The sequence below is a fragment of the Pogona vitticeps genome, chromosome 4, assembly GCF_051106095.1.
Source record: "Pogona vitticeps strain Pit_001003342236 chromosome 4, PviZW2.1, whole genome shotgun sequence".
NCBI classification, from domain to species: Eukaryota; Metazoa; Chordata; class Lepidosauria; order Squamata; family Agamidae; genus Pogona; species Pogona vitticeps.
The window spans coordinates 207,311,777-207,337,812 of NC_135786.1; the positions used below are offsets into that span (position 1 = coordinate 207,311,777).

Below are 26,036 nucleotides of genomic sequence, written 5' to 3' on the forward strand. Positions count from 1 at the left end.
GTTTTCCTGGTGTTTATGCTGAGAAATTCTTCATTCTGTTGAAAAGAGAAATGATGTGTGTACCTCTCAGGACAGATGTAATGAAATACTGTACATGCTATTTCCTGGCCAGAATTATGTCTTCATGGTGATGTAACACAATTAGCATAGATCTTGGTTAAAAAATTGCCAGAAGAAGTTGGCGGACATATTTCTTGTTGTGCACCATGGATATAAGTAACAGGATTTTAGGCATTATTTCTTTATTTATATTCTGCCTTTCCCATACTTCAGGGATCTAAGATCCCTGAAATAGAAGATCTCAGGAGATTTTCTGGAGGTAGAAATCAATACAAGGGCAACTTTTTGATGCCTTGTGCATGTAGCTCCATCCTTGTTGGATATAATATCCTTTCAAATGGATTTATGATCAGGCTGTTAGGCACTAAACTTGTTTTTCTCAAGGGTTAAGAAATTTGGTGCCCTGCAGATGTGTTGGGCTTCACTTCTTAACAGTCTCAGATAGAATGGCTAAAGTTCAGGGATTATGGGAAATGTAGTTTAGAGCAGCTCCACAGCACTTTGTTGACTACCCTGAAATGCACACTTTTGTACAAATATTTGCACTGGTTGGCAAGGATCCAAGTAGAATGTTGCCCCGTGTGCATCTATGTCTCCTTCCCCACAAAATTTAGCAAAATTCTATACACATAAGTTTTTTGAGCTCCTGACCACAAATTTTGTTTTTATTTTTTAAATATTGAGGAATTTTGATTTATTATAGGATTTGTTTCATTTAACTGATGGTCAAACTAAATGCATTTTGTATGGGCATTTCTTCAGAACTGTGTGTCTACTCAATCAGACTTTTAAATTAAGCCTGTGTTTACCTCTTGGCAACCTATCAAAATACAAAGCAAACTAATCCTGAAGACACAGAAGTTAAAAAACCTCATTCTATGGCATGTGCATGTAACTTTAGGCATATAATTGAATTATTATTCAAGTGTACCATTCATGTGCTACTCATGAACTCTGATATTGTTTGGGGACTTCATCTGCTTTTGCTGTAAAAGCTGGTACTCAGAACTAAGTGGGAAGGTGAGAGAGAAGCATGTAGAAGTAGAATACTTTTAGCTGATAGTCTAGTGGCTTTGGTAGAAAAAAAATCATGAAGCATGCTGTTTCAGAAAGAGCTAGACCTATAATTAACTTCTATATGCAGATCATACAGTTTTGCCCGATTTCAGAGATCCAACTCTGTAGCCAACTTTCTGGTGACTCCTTGTGTAGTTCCAAACCAATTTATAGGCAACAGCAGTTTCATTCCTGTCAATGTCCTAAATACAGAATAAACGCTAACTCTGAGGTGTGTATAGTGCTATGCATATATAATGAAGCCAAGTACCATGGTATTCAGTGGTTCCAACAGCCAGGTGTGTTTGTTGTAGGTGAATGAGATTTCTAAGTATCCTCTTGAACACACTAAGTTTTACTAATAAGACTGAGAAAGCATAGGGTTGTACTAAAATTCATTAAAAGATGGGGGTGGAGTGTAGATCTGTATTCCCTGGAGGTGCCACTAACTGTCAGGTCTGCAGAAAGCTTTGTTTCATTGAAGGCAATTTTGGGGCCTCCAGATGTTTGGAACTACATTTACCATATTATTATTATTATTATTAAAAAGATTTCAATCCCACCTTTCTCCCCAAAAGGATCCAAGGCAGTAATTATTTTAAAAGTATTATATTAAAATAGTAACTAAGATCAATACTAAAACACATTTAAAACAACAGAGTACAACAGTACATTTAAAACCCCTCTCAGATCACCAGTCATTAAAGAAAAGCCTTAGTTCATAGTTCTTTACTCATGGTTCTACTGGATTGATGAGAGTTGTGTAAAAAAAATCTGGAGGGACAAAGATGTTCAAGCCTAATGTAAGCAAATAAGCTGATTTGTTTTTATTCACAATAATTTCTGAATCCTCAGAAAAATATATAATATCTGGGGAAGTTAACTGTATATTGATTACAAGTGAGTATTGCTAGCTTACTGTAGAAAAGTCATTCAGTTCTACAGAGGAGTCCAGACACCTGGAACACCTGATTCAAGATGCAGTTTCAGCACTATCAGTTTTTACTCGATGCCAGAATGAAGCTATGGTTCTATGTGAAGAGGCTTGTGATGTACAGTATTCATCATTCATCATTGTCCTTTGGTTTATGATAAACATATGCATTCTGTAGTAGGATTAGGCTACAGCTACACTAGCAGCAGGGATTGAGCTAGTGTGGGCCGCTTTGAAATAGTCAGGCTTGATTAGGTTGATTTAATCAAGTCTAATAATCCCTACGGAAATGGGTCTTATAAATGAGTCACTTCAGGATATTGGCAAATTACTTCCCATGCGTGACAGAAGATAGGGGAAGTGTATATAAACTATTGCTGATAAGTTGCATCAGTTATATACTCATTTTTTTGGCCTTCTATTAAAGATATTTTCTGTAGGCAAAATTTTTGCTGTGGATTCTATTTTTCCAGCACTAGAAGACAAGGCAGAGAATACATATGGCTTCCTGCAGCTTCAGCGCATTGTTACATGCCCTGCACTCTGGGATGATTGAGAATAGATCTTGCCCCTCCTCTGAATACTACCTTTCAAGTGTTTGAAAAGTGCTATCAGATCTTCCCTCAGTTCTCTTTTCTCAAGGATAAACACGCCTAGTCCTTTCAGTGTTTCCTCATAGGGCTTGGTTTCCCTGAATACTTGAGTAACAGAAGCCTGAGGTTATCTGCTATGCCACACATTATTTTTCAGTTCAGTTCCAATAAGTCAATGGCAAACAGCATCCTGCCTACTTGAAATATACCTTGAAAGCAAACTGAAACATGAACCCTGATGTTTTTCCCCCCAGTAAATACAGTACAAGCAAAACAAAGCATGTTGAAGCTATGGTCATAACAACTAGGAGTTGCATCATATTATTTTTGCCTGGTTGATCGAGGCTTCTTTTCTAAGATTGCTACTGGGGAGTAAAACTAGTTGCACCCACTTATGATTAGTCTGTAAATCAACAGAATCCGTAGGTAGATCTTCCAATATAATTGACAGAAAATGCTTTCTAGTAGGCAATTTCTAAACCTATTCAGTCAAAGTGCACGTTTAGAAGTGGCAACGATGATGGTTTTGTTACTTTAATGCCAACAGTGTACATAAAATAAAAGCAAGTTTTCGTTTATTTATACAAATCAACTCCAGATCGAAAGTTTCAGAGCGATGTACACCCAGTACAAAAACATTGCAGTTAAAGAGGCAAATGATAAGAGTTCGACTAAAATGTAGTAGACAGATTAAGCAGTTATGAGAAGATCATATACTGTAATCCCATTAAACTGCTTCACTTTTTGTGTACTTTGGAGCAACATACCTTATCAGAAGATTATATTTTGTTATGGGTCATTCTGTTAGCACCTGCAGAAGATGGGCTCTTTTGTGGCCTCTAGGTGGCGCCCTGGATTCAACTGTGGCTTAACCAATTCTGTCCCAATATCTTTGTGGAAGGAAGGAAATCAGTATAACCAGAACCAGTTTAAAGAGCATGTCAAAACTGTTCATGTTCAGGTTTAAAAGTCCAGGGGGATGGCAGAACAAAAACCACATCTGCTACCATGTTTTCCCGAAAATAAGACGGGGTCTTAATTTTTTGCTCCAAAAAACACATTACGACTTATTTTCAGGGGATGTTTAATTTATTTTTCATGTTCAATAATCTATATTTACTCAAATACAGTCATGTCATCTTCTTCTGGTTGCTGCACAATGGTGGAGGGTAGGGTTTCATGTATCTGAGGCTTATTTTGGGGGTAGTGCTTATATTATGAGTATCCTGAAAAATTATATTAGGGCTTATTTTCAGGTTAGGTCTTATTTTAGGGGAAATGGGGTAGGTTGACTTTCCCCCTTCACTCTCCCTGTCTGGAATTTGAACAAATAAAGATTCAATTTCCCCGTGCTCCTTAAAATTATTTTTAATGCCCACGTCAAAACCACAAAAAGACTTCTTGTTTAAAAATAGCTCCTGTGAAACAAAAGTCAGAGCTTTTGAAACTTTGTCTCTTTACCTGCTCGCAGTCAACATTTGAGGTTAGATTGCTAGGTGAAGCTATACAGTGGTGCCTCGCTTGACGAGGATAATCTGTTCCAGTGAAATTACTGTAGAGCAAAATCCTTGTCAAGCGAAATAAAAAAGCCCATAGAAATGCATTGAAAACCGGTTCAATGCGTTCCAATGGGCTAAATACCTCAGCGTCCAGCAAAGATTCTCCATGGGGCGGCCATTTTTGGGTGCTTGTAAAGCGAAAAATCCATCCTAAAGCACAGCGGGGAACCATTTTGCACAGTGGGTGGACATTTTGAGACCCAACAATCAGCTGTTTTAATTGTCGTAATGCAAAGAATTGGTTCCCAAAGCAGGGAACCGATCGTCGGGAAGTGAAAAAAGCCCTTTGAAACATCGTTTTGCGATCACAAAAGCGATTGCAAAAACCTCATCGTGAAGCAGATTCATCGTTTAATGAGGTAATTGTTAAGCAAGGTACTACTGTACAACTAAAGTCACTCCGGTCTTATCATTTCTCTCTAACCGTGACTCTACACTGACTTTTGTTCCTGCACTTATTTTACCTTGGATGATCAGATATAACAGTCTGTATTTTTCATTTCTCATTACAAGGCTGAAGTATTCTAAGCTGCTTTTAATGTGTTCTGTGATATATTTTTTTTTTGGACTTTATTCACATTAGAAATTCTGTGTTGGTCACTATCTCAATCACATAAATTCTTTAATGTCCTGCAATAAATCCAGGCTTTCTCTATTCAGAGTTTTATTGCATAGGTATGACCCTACTATTCTTTCAGCTAAATTCCAAGGTACTTACACCTATCACCATGCTCCATTTTTCTGATAGCCATAGGTAGGGCCCAGAGCTGTCCAGTGGCCTGATTCTCTCATAAAATTAAGTGTACTGTAAATCCTTTACCTGCAGCTCTGGCTCTGCAATTTTGCTGGTTTCACAGTGGACTACGACAGCACTGCAGACTGTGTAGCCTGCCAGTTGTTGAACTTCATATGTTATCAGCCTAGCATATGGTGAGGCATGATGGGAGTTGAAGTCATGGGTTAAAGGCAAAAACTCTCCAAGGTACAAAAAATACAGAGGCAACATGATAAACAAAAAATTGTTACAAGTAATTTCGTAGTTTGCAACTTTCGGCCAGAGAATTAATCTTCCTAGAGGTGATTTATTAAGTTTCTGTCAATACTCTGTAGATTTATTCTAGTTATTACAGGAGCTGTTGAAAGAACTACATTAATAAAACACATTCATTCATGCATAGTTTTAATATGTAACAAGATTTTCCTATTCATTTTATTACTTATCCTTTAAATAATAGATATGATCTTGCCACGGATAGGATCACTTTACGCGGTGTGGTATAATGGATAGAGTGACAGACTAGGACTGAGTTCAAATTCACACCCACCCAGTGAAAGGTGGCACTGGTAAACTATTTCCTAAATATCTCCCATACTTTGAAAACCATATTTGGGTCACCATGTGCTAGATGCAACTTGCTGGCACACAACACAGAAACATCATATAGAAAGAAGCACACATCTTCCAACTGAACTCAATGGACATTTTAAGCATTGAACCAGATGTTTGTTCTCATCTCAAGACAACTGCATTTTCATAATAATATGCTCATATGGAAACAAATACAGTACATAGGGTGTTAATGAGTTGCTTACACAAAGTCTGGAATCCTGCATATTTATACATAAATAGTGCACACATAGCCATACATTAACAGCAAAGTTAAGAGGTATGTCCTAATCCTTGTGCAACCAAAAGAAGCACCACCTATACCCAAGAGATCGGTCTCTGGGTGAATCATAAGTTTTGTTTTGTTTTGTTTTTTTACAAGTACAAAATATCTGGGCAAAAGAGAAATAAAAATGATGCCCAGATAGGCAGGATTAGACCTGGATATGCATATGCTTACGTTGGAGCTGAAGACAGCAGAGCAGAGATCAAATGTGTAAGTGCAGAGGCAGCTCCACTAAGATTAATTGCTTCCCACTTGAGCTGTATTCTCACCATCAGCACCTGTCCTGGCCACCTTGGACTGAAAGACTGAAAGCAACTAACGGCCAGTGCTTTTAGAAGTGTCAGCCAAAACTGTGAAGCGCTTCTATTTTTTCCTTCTTCACAGGTTTTTTCTTTTAAAATGGTAAATAATAGGAGAATGTGGAGAATTGCAAGAACACTCCAATATTTGGCAGCATTAGAAAATTCTGTATTTGAACAAACTGTACAAAGAAAAGCCCCATATTTTCATCTAGTGCTACCCTAACCATTCTAGAGACTAGTGAACAGGCGGGCGAGTAGTTTTTCAACTACGAATTCAAGAGTCTGCCAGCCAGCATGGCAACGGATTATGCGAGTTGTAATAAAAATGTTTCCAGGGCTGGATCTTTAAAGAGTGACTACAATATTGTTGGCAAAACAAAAAACAAAAAAAATTGGCTAGCATGTAAAACAAACTGTTCTCTTCACACCTGACTGCACTACTGAAACTATCAGACATCACCGGAGAACAAAGAAATCTGTCATGCAGTCCTTTGCCAAAGTTTTGCAATGAATGGCACTTCTTTCTTGAGCCCAGATTGTGTTTTGTTATAGAAAGATATACTGTAATTACAACTTGTGTTTTCTTGGGTATGTATCAAGAATACTTGGAATGTAGGCTACTGCCTTTTACTAGCTCAGAGTACTAATTCATTTACTACAGAATTGCCTCTATTGCAGAATAGATTTCCTTTGGAAGTGAGACAGGCCTCCACTCTCCAAACGTTTAGAAAACTAGTTAAAACTAAACTGTTTAGGGAGATCTTCAGCAACATCCTTCCCTGAACCAACTCAGGACCTTGTATTTTGTTTCTTTATTTAGTTTTTGTGGTTCATTCGCTTGCTGTAATTTTGTTAGGGATTTTATTTTTTATTGAGTGCCATTAAGTGTTTACCTCTTATTATAGTTGTAATGTCCATTTAATTTAGTTGGGGCAATGATGTGTATTCTATTTTCATTTGGTTCTATATAATTCTGATTTATTTCATGAAGAAATCTCACTAAATCAGGTGGGAAATAAACTTCATAACTAAATATCTAAAATATACATACTGGCAAGGGGCTCTAGAAGAACCCTTTCAAATCACTTCCTGTCTGACTCCAACAATCTTGATGGTCAGTACCTTACCTTGAGGATCTGTGATTTAATGAGCACATGTTGTCTATACATCAATCCAGATCATGCTTATTCCATACCACCACTGTGTTGGTAGTTGCTGTGGTGAATTTGTCACAGTAGCTACTGTGGCCACCTTCCTGTTGAGGTTCATGACCCTTTTTTGTACTTAACTAGGTTGGTCCTCAGATGGCAGATATGCAATCCACCCACAAGGCCATGCTTGAAGTCTTACCAGTTGGATAGAATATACTTGCACTGGTACTCCATGGACACAACATTTAAAAGCCCATACCACAATGAGGCAGCAGAGAAGAACAATATGGTAGACAATCAATACAATTGCAAATGTTTGTAATTTATGAATGTGACCTTAAAAAGGTAATGTATTATTAATGGAGTGAAATAGCTGGTAAAGCTATACTTCCATTTGTTCTCAGATCTGTTTGAACAGGATGGGCTTTGTAGCCCTTTAGATATTTTTGAGTTGCAATGCCCACATCCATGACTATTGATTATGCTAGCAAAGGCTGATGAAAATCTGGAGGGTCACACATTTCCTACTCTTGCATCGTGTGCGTGTGTGAATTTTGATTTGGACGTGGAATGGAGAATAGTTCTAAGGTACAGAGTGAGCAGATACCTTATATTAATAATATATATGTCACCAGAATAGCATTCATATGACAAGAATTCTACCACACTATATTAAGTTTGGAGTAAATTATTTGATTACTATCGTACTCCCCTGCTCATTCAATTTTACCAGCCTCAATGAACCCGAGGTTATATTTATCCTCCTATGGTTACATATATCCTGATATGTTGGTTAAATAGTACATTGGATGGATTCAGATTTAGAGCCAAAGTTAATGTGACACAAAGCTTGTGGTTAGCAGTAGCCTTTTCTTAAGTGTTGCAAGCTGACCAATCACAATCTTCCTTTCCCTTCTCTTCCCTCTCCCTCCCCTTCTAGCATTTATATGCCACTCCCACTTAGTGGAAACCACTACTCTGGATAGTCATTACAATATAACATAAGCCCTATCTCCCCTCCCCTCAACTTCACCCAAAACAAAATAATAAAATAGTTCACTAAAAGTAGTCACTGAAAGTCGTTACTTTCAGTTCCAGTGAGAGATCACGACTCTGTAGTTACTTTGGTTTCAGTGGGAAATAAGTTGAACTATATTATAGTGCAATCTTAGGCATGTTGACTTAGAATTATACTCCACTAAATTAAGAAAGACTTATTCCTAAGGAACTGTAGTGCATAGGAATGCAATATTAGCATCAAATCAATAAAAGAAGAAAATGTTTAGAACTGCAACAGCTAAAGATTCAATTAAGCCAGATGTTTTGGACTCTACACAAGCAGGGAGTTGCTCCTATAGATGAAAACACACAAATTTGGCTATCTGAAGATAAGGGAAAGAGGAAAGGGAAAATTAAGAAGTACAGGTTGTAAATATTAGAATGTGGGGTGATTCACTAAAGCAGAATGGTGGGAAATTCAGGAAGTACTTCTTCAATGTTATATGGAATTAAACAGTGAAATTCACTGCCAAAGGATGAAAGGATGGCTGCTAACTTAGATGGTTTTAAAAGAAGTTTTGATATATTCATACAGGTTAGGACCATTAATGATTTGTAGTCAAGATGGCTATATGTCACCTCTGTATCAAAGACAATGCACCTCTATATATGTGTTGCTTTTGTAACATGAGAAGGAGGTGCAGTTGTACTTACATCTTATTGATGGACTTCTCATAGACAACTCTTTGGTGATTGTGTAAACAGAAATTTTGGACCAATCAGTCTTTGGTCTTTTCCACCGCAACTCTTATGTTCAAATGCACAGTTCTTCATACAGATTAGAATGCCACATAAACATGTTATTATTACATCCCATGAGCATTCATACAGTATTTAACAGTTGCTTCTGTTATAGAGGACTTCAGCTTGTATTTCCTAATAAAGATATTAGTCTTGAAAAGTGCCATGAGACTCTTTTGTTGTAAATTCAGTCAGGAAGTTGCAAACAAACATGAAAAAAAATGTAGACATTATTCATTTTCTCACCAATATTTTAGATATAATTCAGAGTTACAAAAAAAAGGGTGATGTGGATATCATGCACAATCTAAAACAACCAAAACACAACCCACTGCAGTTTTTTTCAGATTTGCATTTAGAGTCTTTTTTAAAAAATTATGATGGACATAGAAAGTTTTTTGCTTCAAAAGAAGTACTGACAATATATAAAACCAAGCTGTCAAAGAAAGTCCAACAATGTGCTTGTATTTTGATCATAAATTCTTCTTGTCTTTGGATAATTGTTCTGGGAAGCAAATAAATGGATTGTTTAATGCCTGTCTGCAGAAGTAATGCACCATTGATTTCCTTGTTCTCTCAACCAATAACTGTTCCTTCAGGGATTTAGTCTTCTCTGCAGCTTCTTTAAAGTTTCCCAGACTTGCAAGGCATTGTTCCAGTCACTCTAAAACACAGCAAAACCAGTTCCCTTTTCCTTGGCAATACACTCCTCTATTGTTTTCCCTTCCAGTCCAAAAACACATTCATAAGGCTAACATCTAATTTTAAGGAGCAAGAGAGAAGATGATTTGAAGTATTTGTTGTTCCTCAGCAAGACAGGACCATGTTCCTCTCCCAAACTCCCACTGTCTTCCCAGCTGGAGACCACAACTGCCTTGATAGTAGCAAAATTTTCAAGGTTCCTAGTACAATCTTTTACCCTTGCTCAGCCACCCTCAACCTGGCATCCTCCAGTTGTGCTGCACTCCAAGGCCCACTGCCCTCCATCAGCATGAGACAGCCTTTCCAGCCCGATGGCTTCAAGATGATCTATAACTAGCAAGGCCCACAGTTGCAAGGCCCACAGATGTTGGGAGCTCTAGTCCTATACAGGTGAAGAACAAAATTTGGGGGAAAGTAGCTTTAACTCTCACTAGCGGGCAGAATTTAGAAAGGCATGTCAGTTATAGAATGATGGTAATGATTAACGTTCACTGACATATATCATGTTGATTCTTCGTAGTATGAAGATGCCTGCAGTACTACCTGAAATACTGTATGCTTTCCAAGGGCTCCCCGCCATCAAAATAAAGGCCACTTTCTTATTTTAGGCCTCGATGTTCCACAGAAAACAACACCCCAGTTATTCTCCCTTTCTTGAACCTTGTGGTGCAGTGGTTAAACCGCTATACTGCAGCCAAAACTGTGCTCACGACCTGGCTTTCAATCCCAGGTAGCCAGCTCAAGGTAGCCTCAACTTTCTATGCTTCCAAAGTTGGAAAAATAAGTACCCAGCTTGCTGGGGGGGGGGGGGGGGATGTGTAGTCTGCATAATTAATTTGTAAACCGCCCAGAGAGTGCTTTAAGCACTATGAGGTGGTACATAAGCAGCACACTCCTTTTTTTGCTTTCCTTTCTTTTCAGTCTGGGACTCTGTCCTTCAGAATAGTTATTGATTTCTATTTAATCAAGAAACCAAACTGCAGATCTGTGCACGAACACTGGGGAGGGAGAACGAGGTACTAAGAGAAACAATGCAGAACTGATCCATTAATAAGCATGGCTACAGCTGGCTAAAGGGACTATCAGAAACTGAACTGGGCCTAGAGAGACAGGTGTTATCAACATTATGCATATCGTTGACAGATTCAAATACAAGGCCTTGGAACATATGCACATAAACCTGAATATTAATTTTCATTAAAAAGATTTACATTTTCAAAAAAAAAAATGAAGTTACATTTATAGTATCCCAGTATCTATTTTGAATTCAATGGAAATCAATTTATTTGTAAAGTACTGAGGTAAAATATTTTGCTACACTGACCTCCAGATATCTACATATGTAACTGAAACTTGAATAGACACATTTTAATGAATAACACTTGCCTAGATTAATGCTTTCCAGGTGTATAATAAAGCAATAAAACACAATATCCATACTGGCAGGGCAAGCTGCTTATCCGGGGGTTACAAAATATCTTACTTTACAACACATTACAGAATTTCCCTTGGTTCTGAGCCAAAGTCAGTGATACCTGAGTCTAATCCATGCATACATGGGCAGGGCAGAGGCATTACTGGATTTATCACTATTGGAACTTTTACTGCACGAACAGAGCAGTTTTTTTAGTCTGTTGCTGCAAAACCAATAAAGAGGCTTGTGGCACCTAAAAGTCTGTTTTTATTTGCATTGACTACGTCAATGAAAGCTTAGGTAAAATACGGCTTGTTACTTCTGAAGATCACACCCTTCCTTGTTTATTAAAGCAATGTGTGCTGCAGTGCCGGGAAGCTGGATAACTGAGTGGTTTAGGTATTTGGCTGCATAGCCAGAGTTGGGAGTTCGATTCCCCATTCTTTGACAGGGGCTGGACTTGGCACCCTCCATAGGATCCCTTCCAGCTCTGCAGTTGCAAGGTAAGATTATAAACCGAGGGAACTAGGCAGCTGTTCAAAAATGATGACAAGTTGGCCTATAGATTTAGGTCACCCTTCCCTGATCTTGTGCTCTTTAAATAGGTTTCACCACAACTCACATCACTCCCCAGCCAACATGGGGGCATCAACAGAGCAGCCCTCCCCTTTGTCTCAGCATGGGTTAATGCAAGGTTGATTGGGATACTGGAGCACTTTCTTTCTACACATTCCACTTGTGGAACTCCATTCCACTGGAAATTCTCTTCTACAAAAGGTCTGCTTTGACTGTCCAGTTGTTACTTTGTTATGCAGTTAAAGCAGATTTGTTTAGGCAGTTTATTTGTTTGCCTCTGTAGTATAAGCAGAGAAAAGTTTTCCACTTATTTTTACTTTACTACAACTAGAACCAATGCATTTTGAATCTCTTTCATGACTTTGCTAGCTGCCTTGAGCACTGGCTTTAAAAAAAATGAAAATATAGCACATGCATTATTTTATGCAAACTGAGATTGAAAAAGTAGTAATTTCTAGTACTTTGTGTTACAATCCTTACAACAGAATGCAATTTACCTGTGGTAACTTGAGTAAAGGCAACTGTTGCTAGAATGTGTGTCTAAGTGACCTATGCAATCACATATTTTACCTTTCCTCTAATCCAGTGAATGGAACCTCTGGTCCTGGAAAATTGGATCACATTTAAAATGTATGTGGCGTTTGCCCTTATTATGTTAAATACATGTTTTATGCTGGTGTGGTTGAGAGGTGGGGCCACTAGAGATGTTGAAGGGCGGAGCCAGAGAGGAGGAGTTTAGTTTACAGTCTGGATCTGAGTTTGAAGAGAGAGACAGTTTGGGAATCTGAGGAGTGATTACTCTGAGGAGTGAATAGTAACTTGTATGATAATATAGAAGATTGTTATTGATGCTTGATGAACCTGAAGAAAATACTTATGAATTATTATAGAAACATCTGTAATCAATAAACCTGTTTTATTCAAAAGACAGTGATGAATGGACCTTCGTCTTTTCAAAGTAATGTATATTGATAAAGAAATCAACCGGTGGCAACATCTGGAAAGGTGTTCTTTTGCCTTTGTGAGCTCTCAGTTTTGGGGAGACAAACAGGGGCCACAAGGGGCAAAAGTCACAATGTACTTTAAAGGAATTGTAAGACTTCATATGCTACAGGCAGATTCACAAAGGTCAACTATGAAGTTTGTTTTGTGTTCTGGCCATTTTTACTGACCATATATTTAACAGAAGACAGAAACACAGTATGTTGTCATGTCCAAAAGTTTATTTGCCCCAGATGCTTTTATACACTTCTGCACAGATCTTTGTCTTTAAACCCCAAAATACAAAGTGAGCATTGAAGACAACAAGCACATGGAGACTGTGTGTTAACAGCATTAAAACAAAGAACTAGGTGGCACAGTGAAGAACAAAAGCAGCATTCTTCCCACTGGAAGAGCGGACAAAAGGCACTTTCAGCCAACAACTGCTGAGCAGAATGTTTTTGAAGATCCCATAAAGCTCACCCACACTATTAAAGGAAACATCTGAAACAAGCAATGCTAAGAGGCACAACTGTGCAAACTGGTCTCACCTTCATCCACAGGTCCAACTCAAAAAAGCCAATACACTTGGCACATTAAGTCATTTTTCTTGTTTTAAAGTGCATGATTGGGCTTGGCGTAATTTGAAAAATAAGAACTAATTGTAGCACATCTGTGTGTTCAATATTCTAGAAACAAACATAAACTGTAACTATACTTAACCAAAGTAATTAACTGCAGGAGAACTATGGCTTAACACAAACTTTCTGTATACAATGTACATATTTTAAACAGCGTACTTCTGCATTAGCAACAACATAAGAGGTAGTGTTTTTCATATAAGGCAGAGCTGTTGATTTGGTGATTACATGGCTCTGTGGCAAAGGTGTCATGGGATTTAAGAACAATTACACAGTATATCAGCTTTTGCATTATTTACAAGTGAAGGTGAACATCCACAGTGTATTCCACATGAATTCTGTAGTTTTCTTTGCTAAGATTTTTTCATCATAAAAAATGCTTAATCATATTCCCATTTCTGAAGTATTATTTTGGTATTGTAAGCTTTCCTAGTTTATTGCATAAAATTTTACATGTTTTAATCTCCACTTATCATTTTAAAATCAGAACAGATCATATCTTTTTTTCATAGCTCTGGGAGCAAAGTTACATTTCCCACAGTATCTTATATACCTATATAAAGAATCTGAAAAACCAGATACCAAAAAGGTGTCCATACAAAATGTGTCATGTATAAGTAGCAAACGTAATATACAGCATGCCAGGGGAGAAAAAAAACTTGTTGGGTATCTACATGTGTGACATTTAGCCTCTACATGTTGGTAAATTGTAACTTATGCACATCATTTAGGATTCTAGGCATAATTTCACCTGGCATTAACCAGAACTTTTTATATATTAACATATATATATGCATGTATCTAAATAGGCTAATAACATCAGCACAGTTTTTCTTTCCTATGCCAAAGGTTTATCCAGATTGGTTTATGTAAACATTCACTTGTGCATTCTCATTTTTCTCCTTCAGAGCTACTATGTTTTGTTCAATGTGTCCCAGACACCTTTTTTAAAAACAAAAAAACACTGCTGTAAAGGCAGCAGGAGGTGCTTATATCTCACCATCAGCTGAATATGCCACCTCTGCAACTTCAATTTCTGGTATACAGTTTTCAGCCAAGGAACCGCTCCAACATGTTTCTTGATTCTCCTTTCCCGAACTACGAAACAGACACATGAGTTATACAGCAGACAAATATGTTTGTAAATTAATTGTTATGTCTATTTTGTAATTCAGATTGCTGAAACATTTGGAAACTTGATTTAATCTTGTTTACTACAAATTTATAGACGACTGCTCCCTAAGACCCAACAGATCCAAATTTAGGCTTGACATCTTGTGTTTTAATGCTGTGGAAAACAGGTAACAGAAGTCACACATGATAGGCCTGTCAGATAGTTTCTCATTCAAGCTAGGTTTACCTAAGCATAAGTTATTCAGGATATCTTATCCTGAACAGATATTACCTTCAACTATTCCAATGTTAAGTACCATATTATTCAAGGACCTTTTGAAGAGAAAGGGATAGGAAAACACAATTACATATCTATAATTAACCTTGTTAGATTACAAAAGGCAGGCACAATCTTCTGGAAAGTATCTTTCAGGTAGATTCCTTGAAAGGAATGGGAATTATTGTAACAGAACATCCAGAGGACTGTGTATTAAACCAACAAGTGAAATGCATTTTACAGAAGAATTTTAAACGAAAGCAACAGAATTTTTAATTTACCTGTTGCCTTCTTCCATAGCACCTTGATCTGCCTCTATTGCAGATGACTCTACTTCACCACTGCACTCACTCTCCTGTCCTGACATTGTATGGGACTTCATTTCCTCTAAATTTAAATCCCTGAAACAAAATAAATATATATATTTAAAACACTCTATTCAAGTTAGAAAATAATAAAAGGACATCTGAATGAGATACTTTTCAGACTGTTTTCCAGTTTGTTTACTTTTTAAGCACTCAATTGTAAGACACATTATTTAAATAATCTTGAAATATTTAAGAGTATTCATAATTTAGCAGGGGTTTATCAAATTCTTTGGGATATTTCAATACAGTCCTTGTTTGGTTATATTTGATGCAGGAAAAGTAAACATTTTAGAAATTACATTACTAGATATGAATAACATGTTCCTTTTTTGAATGTGAACTAAAACTTGGCTTCATGAGATACACTTTTGTCTACAACAAAACAAAGAAACTGCACTGCATTTTCTACAAAGCAGCTGCTTGAAAATTCCCAGTTCTGCTGTTTATTTTGGGTCCTCTGTGCTTCAACTCTGAAAAGCAAGTTAAGCTGCATTGAAAAGCCCCAAGCATGCACTCGAGGGCTTCCCTGCACAAAAATCAAAGCTACTGTTCCATCTCTCACTACAGTTCCTTATATAGTATCATGTAAGGCAGTTCCTTGGAGGATCTCCTGGCTTTCCAGGATAAATACAATGAAAGTAGAATGGTCATTTCAGAAATCCTGGTATTTACACTGTTCATTATTTATTATTTCGGTGCTACTGATTTACAGATTGTGGTCTGATTTCAAGCGGTTTCTTACAACCAGTGTGTATTGGCAAGTTGGGACTGATTTACAGTGACCTTAGCAGGGTGTCAAACTATGTGATATATTTAAGGAGTGGTTTCACCTTGTCCCAGTGAGTTTCCATGGCCAAAGGAATTCAAACTCAGGTCTCTCAAGTCTAGTTTGTCACTCCTTTCTTATAACCTACCCAATCCTTTTCTCCAATACATCTATGTACTCTTCTTTCTCATGTAATAATTTTTTGAGAACTTCCACCTCTTTTTGCTTTTCGGTGAGCTCCTTATGCAGACGGTAGTTGGTTTCTTCTAGTGTTTCACAGAAAGCCTAAGGGAGAAAATAATATTTTTAAAAATAACATCATTGTGTAAGAAATGTTAAGACTTAACACTGATCTCACTGTGTGTGAGACATTAAAAATCAAAGAACTACACCAAGAAACCATGCATAAGCATACGATCATTGTGTAAGAAATGTTAAGACTTGTCACTGATCGTATGCTTATGCATGGTTTCTTGGTGTAGTTCTTTGATTTTTAATGTCTCACACACAGTTTGTTCCAGTCGACAGGTCAAAAGACTTCCAGAATGACAAAAGCTGTAATCTCAGCTTTCACCTCATCTTTGTGTAGCTTTTCACTACAGCATGATATACATGCATCATACCAGAACTACTGCATAGGAACTACTGTGTCATGAATGGAAGGTGATTGGTTCTACTGCAGTAACCTGCGGCAGCGTGCGTGGACAAATGTGAAAATGGTCCTTATATCATGCAGCTAAAATCATTTGGTACAAGAAATTACAGAACAATGACCAGGGCCCCCCTGTTTTTTCTCTGAAAGTCTGCAAATGAGAGCTAGCATCAAACTCATTAAAAACAACAACAACAACACATGTGCAAGGGTAATTGCGCAGGAGCATTTCCCTGATGACTTGCTGTCCATCATATGACCGAATGAGCCATTGTTTTCCTGAACTGAGGAAGCAGAGAAGCAGAAGGGAAAGTATTGCCAGTAGGGTCACATTTGCACTTGCCTGTTTAGGGTGTGGCTACACCAGATTTGCATTTGTTGCTCCATGGTTTGCAGCCCATATTACAGTATGTCTGAAATTGCAGCCAGTAATCACACTGGGGCTGCAGCTAAATTAGTGAATTCAACATTCATACTGGATGTGATGTGATTCACATTCCGGCCCACAGCCCTCCCTCCTTTCCATCCTTCCTCTGGTCTCACCTCTGCTAATCCTCTGATGGAGCATAAATGTGGAAAATAATAACAACGAGGACCCAAAGATAAAATGATAGGGTGATCAAGTGCTAAGATTTTTTTTTAATTTTAAAATAAAAAAATAATAAAAAAATTGAAGACTGGGGGAGAAGAATGTGGGGGCATGTTCCCCACTGTGTATGTCATGAACGCATGCCTCCCTCTCCCAGAGTCTTTAGAAAAATGTATCACAACTAAGCATACAGGAAGAAGCCTGTTCAAATTGCTCTGGCTTGAAAAAGTAGAAGCTCCCCAATGGCACAGGAAAAAAAAGCTGCTCTGGGAGCAAAAAGGGCTGGCGAATTTGAATCAGCCTTTGCATCATGCAGTCAGTAAAACCAATCCTTTGAATTCACCCATTTTATAATTGTAGCAAATCTGGTGGTGGTATTTGACCATGTATACACAGCTTTACATAGTCACAAGAGGATTTTGGCTTTACATTTCAAAATTCATCATTAACTTAAATAACAGAGGAACTTACATAATTCAGCAGTTTTCCTCATTTGTACTCTGACATGTACTATTAACCATGAGCATAGCATGTCCTTTTATTCTAATTAAATAATAGTTTCATGTCTGTACTCATATGAAAGAGCTGTATCTTAGATGTAGATCTTAACAGTACATTGCATCTGAATTATCAAAAATTATGTGCACTGCAGAAGAACATACGATTTTCAAAGTTCTGGCAGACAAAAAATAAAGGAAGACAACATGGTCAATTCAAAATGACAGTGTACAAAATTAAGAAAATCTTGAGGATCATCCCTTAGTACGTCCTCATTCTATTTCATTACTTATAATTCCCAAGTGATCCTTGTTGCACTGCTGGGCTTCTCCTCTTGCAGTTTTTACTGCTTGTTGTATTAATGTAGCCACTATACATTATCTGCCTCTATACTGTATTATTTTCCCTTTTTGTGTGGCAGGAATATATGTTTTAATGGCTATGGTAAATGAGGAACAAATTTTATTTATTTATTTATTTATTTATTTATTTATTTATTTATTTATTTATTTATTTATTTATTTAGTTAGTTAGTTAGTTAGTTAGTTAGTTAGTTAGTTAGTTATATATCCCGCCTATCTGGTCTTAAGACCACTCGAGGCGGCTATCACCCATAAAAAATATAACGTTACCTTCTTACCAAGGAAACTACCTTTCAATTATCATATTTAATTGTGTCTTTTAAAAAAGTGATTTGTTCTAAGAACATTATCATACTCACTCTGCTCTCTTCAAGACTGTCAAATGGACCGGGAGGATCATCCAAGCAAAGAAACTCCCTTACTGCAAGGCTGTGGAAGAAAAAGAGTAAGATGTTGAATTCCAAAACAAAAGAGAACAGCTTAAAAGTGTGGATCCAAATGAAGCCAGGTAGTTGTCTGAAAAAAAGCAAGCTGGGCTTTATTTAAATAAAGATCTGTATTTTAAATGCAGCACCATAAATATTTTCCTTACAATTTGCATGCTCCCTACTATTCATAAATGCATATAGTCATAAAGACAGAAATGTATGATAGCAAAAATAGGCAAAGATTCAACGAAGATGCTAAGAAATAGTGTTTATTGCTTTTAGAAAACCCATGTGTTTCTCCTTTTTCAAGGGGTCACACAATTGTATAAGATAAGGCATCTTGCGGACACTGTGTTTATTGCAGATATACTTCAAGGATAATGGAATCTGAGCACCACCTTAACTACACAAGTTGTGCACTGTATCATTCTGTCACGTGTAATAGTCATCTATGCTATTCAGAGCAAGTATCAAAAAATCTATCCAAGAAAAACAGGCCCCGTAAAAAAAATCAAATAGGGGAATACTGTATTTTTCCATTTATAAGATGACCTAATGTATAAGATGACCCACTGTTCTAACCCCAAATTAGAAAATTTGATCCCTGCTTTTCCCTTCCTTTTGCTAAGCCATGGAGCTTAGCAAAAGGCAGGGAAAAGCAGGGATCAAAGGGCTCCCTTTGACTGCCGCTTTTCCCTTCCTTTTTGCTAAGCCCCGTGGCTTCCCAAAAGGCAGGGAAAAGTGGCGGTCACTTTGACAGTTGCTTTTCCTTGCCTTTTGCAAAGCCACAGGGCTTCAAAATGGCTTGTCAAAGTGACCACCTTTTTTCCTTGCCTTTTGCAAAGCCACGGGGCTTAGCGAAAAGGAAGGGAAGACTCTCTTCGGGTAAAGCAGCGATGAAAGGGCTGCACAATCACAGCCCTTTGATCCTGAAGCCCTTCCATGGCTGCTTTCTTAAGCCCTACGGGGCTTAGGAAATGGGTAAAGCAAAAGGGAAAGTGGCTGCCTTTTGTGTATAACACGACCCTCAATTTTTTTGTCTAATTATTTAAGGGAAAAGTGTAGTTTTATACATGGAAAATATTACAGTACCTAAGAAGCCAGGAGATAGGATCCTTCTAGTAGTCCACTTTGTGAAACACAAACATTTTACATCTAACCTCAGACTCATACTAGTACAATAGCGGCTTAAATATAATCACAGTGGAGGATATTAAAGCTCTCCTCCAATACCATATGTCAAATGAATCTGTTTTTCATATTGTAAGCAATTTCTATAAAAAAAACTCATAGTTTTGTCTGTTTCTGTATGCCAACATTATCTTTCTCCCTCTTGCAAACAGCTGGTTTTTCCTTTCTTTCTTTAAAGAATTAAGGGTATTGGTATGCTGAAAGTTTCAGAATGACGGGAGAAGCCCTGTAGTTGGCCGCAGGGCTTCCATCATCCAGCTCCAGTTTACACATATGGGCTAGACCAGTGGTTCTTAACGTGGGCGATAATGCCCCCCAGGGGGCGATTTCATTTTTCAGGGGGGCGGTAGAATGAAAAGGGGCGGTGTGGGGGCTCTGGAGCAGAAGGGGGGCGGTAGGGGAGTGCTGGAGCAAGCCAAACCTGTGAAGATGGCTTCAGCCTTTTTACAGTGTGCATGAATGTATATATTTTCCTCCAATCTTAATTTACTTTCAGAGTTTTCGTCTTGAAATTTTTAGTTCCTGCATTGTGGTTTGTTTTTATGCCCTTTTTATATTTCTTTTTGCGTCTTAAAATTCGCTTGCAGCTAAATCATTAAATGTTACTTTTGGGGGGCATTTCATTTTCTTGCAATTGAATTTTGTTTTCAGGGGTCATTGCATTTAAGAGTCTTAAATAAATAAATAAATAAATAAATAAATAAATAAATAAATAAATAAATAAATAAATAAATAAATAAATAAATAAATAAATAAATAAATAAATAAGAAAGATATCATCACCGCGGGGAGGGGGCGATGATAACTTCCTCAATGGCTCAAGGGGGCGCTTCTTTCAAAAAGGTTAAGAACCAGTGGGCTAGACCTCAGACAGGACTTCCTCTGGAAGTGTGCATGGATGGACTGGGCCTCAGAGAAACTGTATTACTGAATACAAAGAATAATAGTCAGCAATTACTATCACCATCACACGCACAGGATCCCAGCTCTGTCCGTTTCCCTGCTCAGATTTTATCTTTTCCCAGTCATAATATTATTCCAGCCAAATTAACTATTTAGAAAACTAGAAACAAAGCTTCTTTGCTTCATTTGAATTATAATTGCTGACTCTTTCCAAACGTAGTTAGATTACAGTGGGGCTTCTTTTCATGGTTGAACTGCTGTTTTGAAAGGATGTTGGAATGAAGTTGCAAATGACCATCTCAGAACAGCATATTACATGAAAGCATCACTGCTCACCATTGTCCTCTTCACCCTTGAATTCACTTGGCCCGCAAAATGCATTTAGATGGAACTGGTAAGGACTATTCTGTGAGTATTAACGACACTGTTTGTATTATAAATGATTAGGCTGTAAACCTACCACATGGAAGAAGGATGACAAAGAGTTATTACATTCAAGCACCGATTTAAAGTTGTTTATATCACTTTGTCTTTCAAAACAGTTAGATATCCTGCCTTTCTTGCTATGCAACTTTGGGCAGTTCAGTCACCTATATCATTAGCAAAAGAAGCAAAGTTCTTTTACTAGAAAACATGCAATTCAAATGTATATGTATCATAGTTAACAATTCCGAGCTATACATATTAATTTACTTATGGAATCTCCCTGACTGTAAGATGGTGATAATAACTGTGTACCATCAAGTTAGTTCTAATTTATGGACAACCTTTGCAGGGTTTTCTACATATAGAGTACTCAGAAGTGGTTTACCATTCCCTTCTTCAGGGAGCATCCTGTGATTGTGTGCCTTGCCCAATGACACACAGGCTGGCTCTTCTGGGAGGCAGAGCAGAAAACTGAACTCCCAACCTCTGGCTCCATAGCCAGATACCTAACCCACTGAGCTAAGGTGGTACCAATTGTAAAACAACCAACCAACCAACCAACCAAAAAAGAAACAACATGAGAAAACAAAAAAGGGGGAGGGGGGAGAGAGAACCAAACCAAACCAAAATTTGGAAAAGTTACATGTTTTGGTCATGCTCATTGGGGGAGTCTGTGAATTGCACTCCAAAAGGGATTCTAGTTTATTACCCCCCATGCTATGCAGAAAACAGGGGGAAAGCATTTACACGCATGGCCCATTGGGCAGCTTCACAGAAGTGGCTGGCTACCCACGGCTTAAAACAGTACTAGACTATCAGTCTTTGCTGTGATCCAGTAAATATGTTGTTATAACAACCTCCCCCTAGTATGATGTTCCATGTGTGATGTCGGCTATAATGCTAAATACACATATAGGTTAGAATCTTGTTGCCAATTTACACATGGACTAGGTTCAATTGCATAAGTCACTCTGACAAATTGCTGCTAACTAATGAAGTGCCAACCACATTACTAGGCACTGATCTGTTTTGCAGTCACATCATCATAGGCATCCTTCAGTCTCGAGAGACTATGGTAACATGCTCTGAATCGAGGAGTGTCCTCTCCAGAGCATGAAGCCCGGGTAAGGTAATATGGAAGATAGGCTGTTACCCAAGCAGCAGATCCCCCCCTCCACATTGCTGAAATGGTCCAATGGAAAGGCAAGAGCCAATACAACTGGTTCCAGCAATGTCGCAGGAGTTGGCAGAACGACACATGCTGCCTTCGGGACTCCAGCTCCGGATTTTGCCTCGAGGTTAACTCCTGAAGCCTTTTCCATGAGTGGATATAGCCACAAGGCAGTGGAGGTTTGAAATTGGAGTTTTCCTTCTCCTAGATGGGCTGCCTTCCATGGCTGACGAGCCCCACCTACCCGGCCTGCTCTTTAATAGTGCAAAAGTATGATCTGATCCTTAAAACTTTCCTGACTCCCCGGCTTATGCAAATCTCATTGCCCTTCCTATTTACCATATTAAGGCCAGATATAAAATTTGAGAATTCGCGCGGTCCTGGGACACGCTCTTTTAAAAGGCTAGAAATTAGAGAATCTGAAAAGCTGTCCCGTGGATGGAAGACGGAGCGAGAGGGGTTGGTGCCAGCTCCAGAAGGGAGGCCCGGAAGCAAAGGATTCAAATAACAAGAAGGGAGATTTTGCCCAATGGGCTGACCGTCAAAGCAGTTCGGGAGCGGAACGGACCGCCTCAGAGGGCCATCGGGTGGACCCTCCTTTATAGGGGCACGGCTGGGGGTTTCCTGCTCCGGCAGATGGGATTGAAGCAGGACACACCACCACCACCACCACCCCGGATCCCGTCCAGCTTGACCGTTCTGCCATTCTAAGTCACATATGCACCTCATAATGAGACCAATGGCTTGGCAGTTAGCAGCAATTCACTGCAGTTATGATACACAATTTAACTTACACATGCATAAATCACTGACAGGATTCTAAAAGCAATATTCTCAAAAAGTCCACTTAGGACTTGTTAGAGGGACATAAAGGGAGCAACAGCAGTATTTAGCAAACCACAGTAAGAAAGACAAGTCTTGTGTAGGAAACAATTCTATCTTTAATGGGTTTTGCAATAACTGGAAGTTATGAAAAGCTGTTTAAGCATGACTACTTTAGCTTGGTTGCACTAAGGCAGGCAATATAGCAATAGAAAGCATGTAGAGAAAATTCCAACTGCTATTGGAACTCACTGTGTCAAGAACAGCAGAGCATTCAATCAATTTATTAGATTTTCCTCCAAGACAGGGTGGAGTCAGAAGTAATTCTGGTCCAACTTGTTAGAAATAAAATAATAATAATCCAAGCTTCTGCAATAGAGGCTTAAGGCCTCTCTGTATATTCCACAGAATCCAAATATGTATACTGTATTAAGAAACCTTGGGAAGTGGTATTAGCTTGAGCTATGTCAATGGCACATTGTGTGATGTCTATGAATAGCTGAACTCACACATTTCTAAAGAGTTTCATTCAACACTTTTAAAGCATTCATGTCTTACGTAATGCCATTAATATTTAGCTTTCCAATTTATATTACTGCTACTAAGGTGACACTGCAAGGTAATTACATCACAGTGAATCAAGACTGCAATAATACACATGTATACCTAGTGGCAGATCTACATTTTTGAGACCCTCAAGCTTGAACTGTTACGGAGGCCTCTTTGCAATCAAGAACAAAGTATGGGTAACCACTGTTATCTTCTTCAATGAGGTTGTCCCATGACAGATCACCAAATATTTTTTTAAAAAATATGGACTAAAGTCAGTTCTTGGGTGCCTTCAGGTTTAGGGGCCCTGAAGCTTAAGCTTCATAGGCTTCATAGTAGATCCATCCCTGTGCATACCTGGAATTAGGCCCTCTCAGCATAATGGGACTAAACTTTTGAACAGACATGCATAGTGCTATACTGTGAAGATTTCATCAGTATTGCAGATAATACTGTATTTAAGAAAGTGTCGCACTTAAGAAGGATTTTATTCAGTGTGTCCAGGATCTTCCCCACTTCCTTTTAAATAAACAATTACGAACTGAGAACAATTCCAATAATGGAGTTAAAATCAAGTAACAAAAATGACGTGTCATTATAAAGATGAAGACTCTAACTAAAATGTTTCATCTGACATACTATCAAGAGATGTAGCTGGCAGTACTTTTTCAGATTTCAGGTTTTTTTTTTACTTTTTTCCCAAACACATCAAGTGTGTGTCTGTCTTTGATTCAACTCACACACGTCTCCTTAGCATCTTCTTTCCCACCCTTCCTGACATCTCACTTAATATACCAAATATTCTGTATACTTATTTCAATACCATAAAGATCATTCATGCTTACAGACACACAAATATAGACAAGATATACATGGAACAGACAATGATGGTGGATAGAAATTAGGGGAAAGAAGATAGGGAAGCTAACTTTTTGAAAAATAGCTTTTATAGTCCCTTTTCCATTCAAGTAAACCACTGGAAGTCACCTACACATTCAAATAATTTTCACTGACTCCTCTCCTATTACATATTACTTTATCTTTTGTGGCCAGATCTGTGATGTCCAGTGTTCAATATATGGTGCAGTAGTTGAATTTTGATTGTAAAATAATGCCTTCAGCCTCTAAGACAGCCCTTAGGAATCACAATATATAGCCACTTCCAATGTTCTTTTCCACTGGCAAGCATCCCAGGATTAAGTTGAATGCAGAAAAGTCCATTGCTGTCTCAAGTACAAAGTTAATGTGTTTCAGTATGCCTTTGAACAACCAGCACATGCAGCAGTTTTGACTGCATGCCAAGAAGAAACCCTAAAGGGGACACTTTGTTCTTTTTTGTTGCCTTGAATTGTTAAGTTGTTCTTAAGTATTTCAAAATGTTTTACATTGTTGAGTATTTGAATGGCCTTAGATTCTTTTAAAATCATTGTACTCTGCCCTGAGATTGGTATGTATAGGGTGCTTCAGAAATACTTTACTAAATAAATAAATAATATGCTATCTCGTTCGTTTAGTCCTTCAGTCGTGTCCGACTCTTCGTGACCCCATGGACCAGAGCACGCCAGGCCCTCCTATCTTCCACTGCCTCCCGGAGTTGTGTCAAATTCATATTCGTTACTTCGATGACACTGTCCAACCATCTCATCCTCTGTTGTCCCCTTCACCTCTTGCCTTCACACTTTCCTAACATCAAGGTGTTTTCCAAGGATTCTTCTCTTCTCATGAGATGGCCAAAGTATTGGAGCCTCAGCTTCAGGATCTGTCCTTCCAGTGAGCACTCTGGTTTGATTTCCTTTAGAATGGATAGGTTTGTTCTCCTTGCAGTCCAGGGGACTCTCAAGATCCTCCTCCAGCACCACAGTTCAAAAGCATCAATTCTTCGGTGGTCAGCTTTCTTTATGGTCCAGCTCTCACTTCCATACGTCACTACAGGAAAAACCATAGCTTTGACTATGCGGACTTTTGTTGGCGAGGTGATGTCTCTGCTTTTTAAGATGCTGTCAAGGTTTGTCATCGCTTTCCTCCCAAGAAGCAGGCGTCTTTTAATTTCGGGGCTGCTGTCCCCATCTGCAGTGATCATGGAGCCCAAGAAAGTGAAATCTGTCACTGCCTCCATATCTTCCCCTTCTATTTGCCAGGAGGTGATGGGACTAGTGGACCAGTGGCCATGATCTTAGTTTTTTTGATGTCGAGCTTCAGACCGTTTTTTGCACTCTCCTCTTTCACCCTCATTACAAGCTTCCTTAATTCCTCCTCACTTTCTGCCATCAGAGTGGTATCATCTGCATATCTGAGGTTGTTGATATTTCTTCCGGCAATCTTAATTCCAGTTTGGGCTTCCTCCAGTCCAGCCTTTCGCATGATGTATTCTGCATATAAGTTAAATAAGCAGGGATACAATATACAGCCTTGTCGTACTCCTTTCCCAATTTTGAACCAATCAGTTGTTCCATATCCAGTTCTAACTGTTGCTTCCTGT

The 26,036-nt window shown here is 38.3% G+C and overlaps 1 protein-coding gene across 2 annotated transcripts in view; it reads right to left on the reverse strand.

Annotated features, from left to right (window-relative positions):
- Window positions 1-13,025: 13,025 nt before the first annotated feature.
- The window catches only part of SNX16 (sorting nexin 16), a 30,079-nt gene continuing 17,068 nt past the window's right edge, over window positions 13,026-26,036 (reverse strand). For both annotated transcript variants that reach the window (XM_020787562.3, XM_020787563.3), the window contains 4 exons: window positions 18,427-18,496; window positions 16,115-16,251; window positions 15,114-15,233; window positions 13,026-14,540 (listed from right to left, as the gene is read on the reverse strand). In XM_020787562.3, coding sequence (XP_020643221.2) covers window positions 14,432-14,540; window positions 15,114-15,233; window positions 16,115-16,251; window positions 18,427-18,496 — 436 coding nt within the window. In that variant the 3' untranslated portion in view covers window positions 13,026-14,431. The remainder of the gene's footprint in view (window positions 14,541-15,113; window positions 15,234-16,114; window positions 16,252-18,426; window positions 18,497-26,036) is intronic.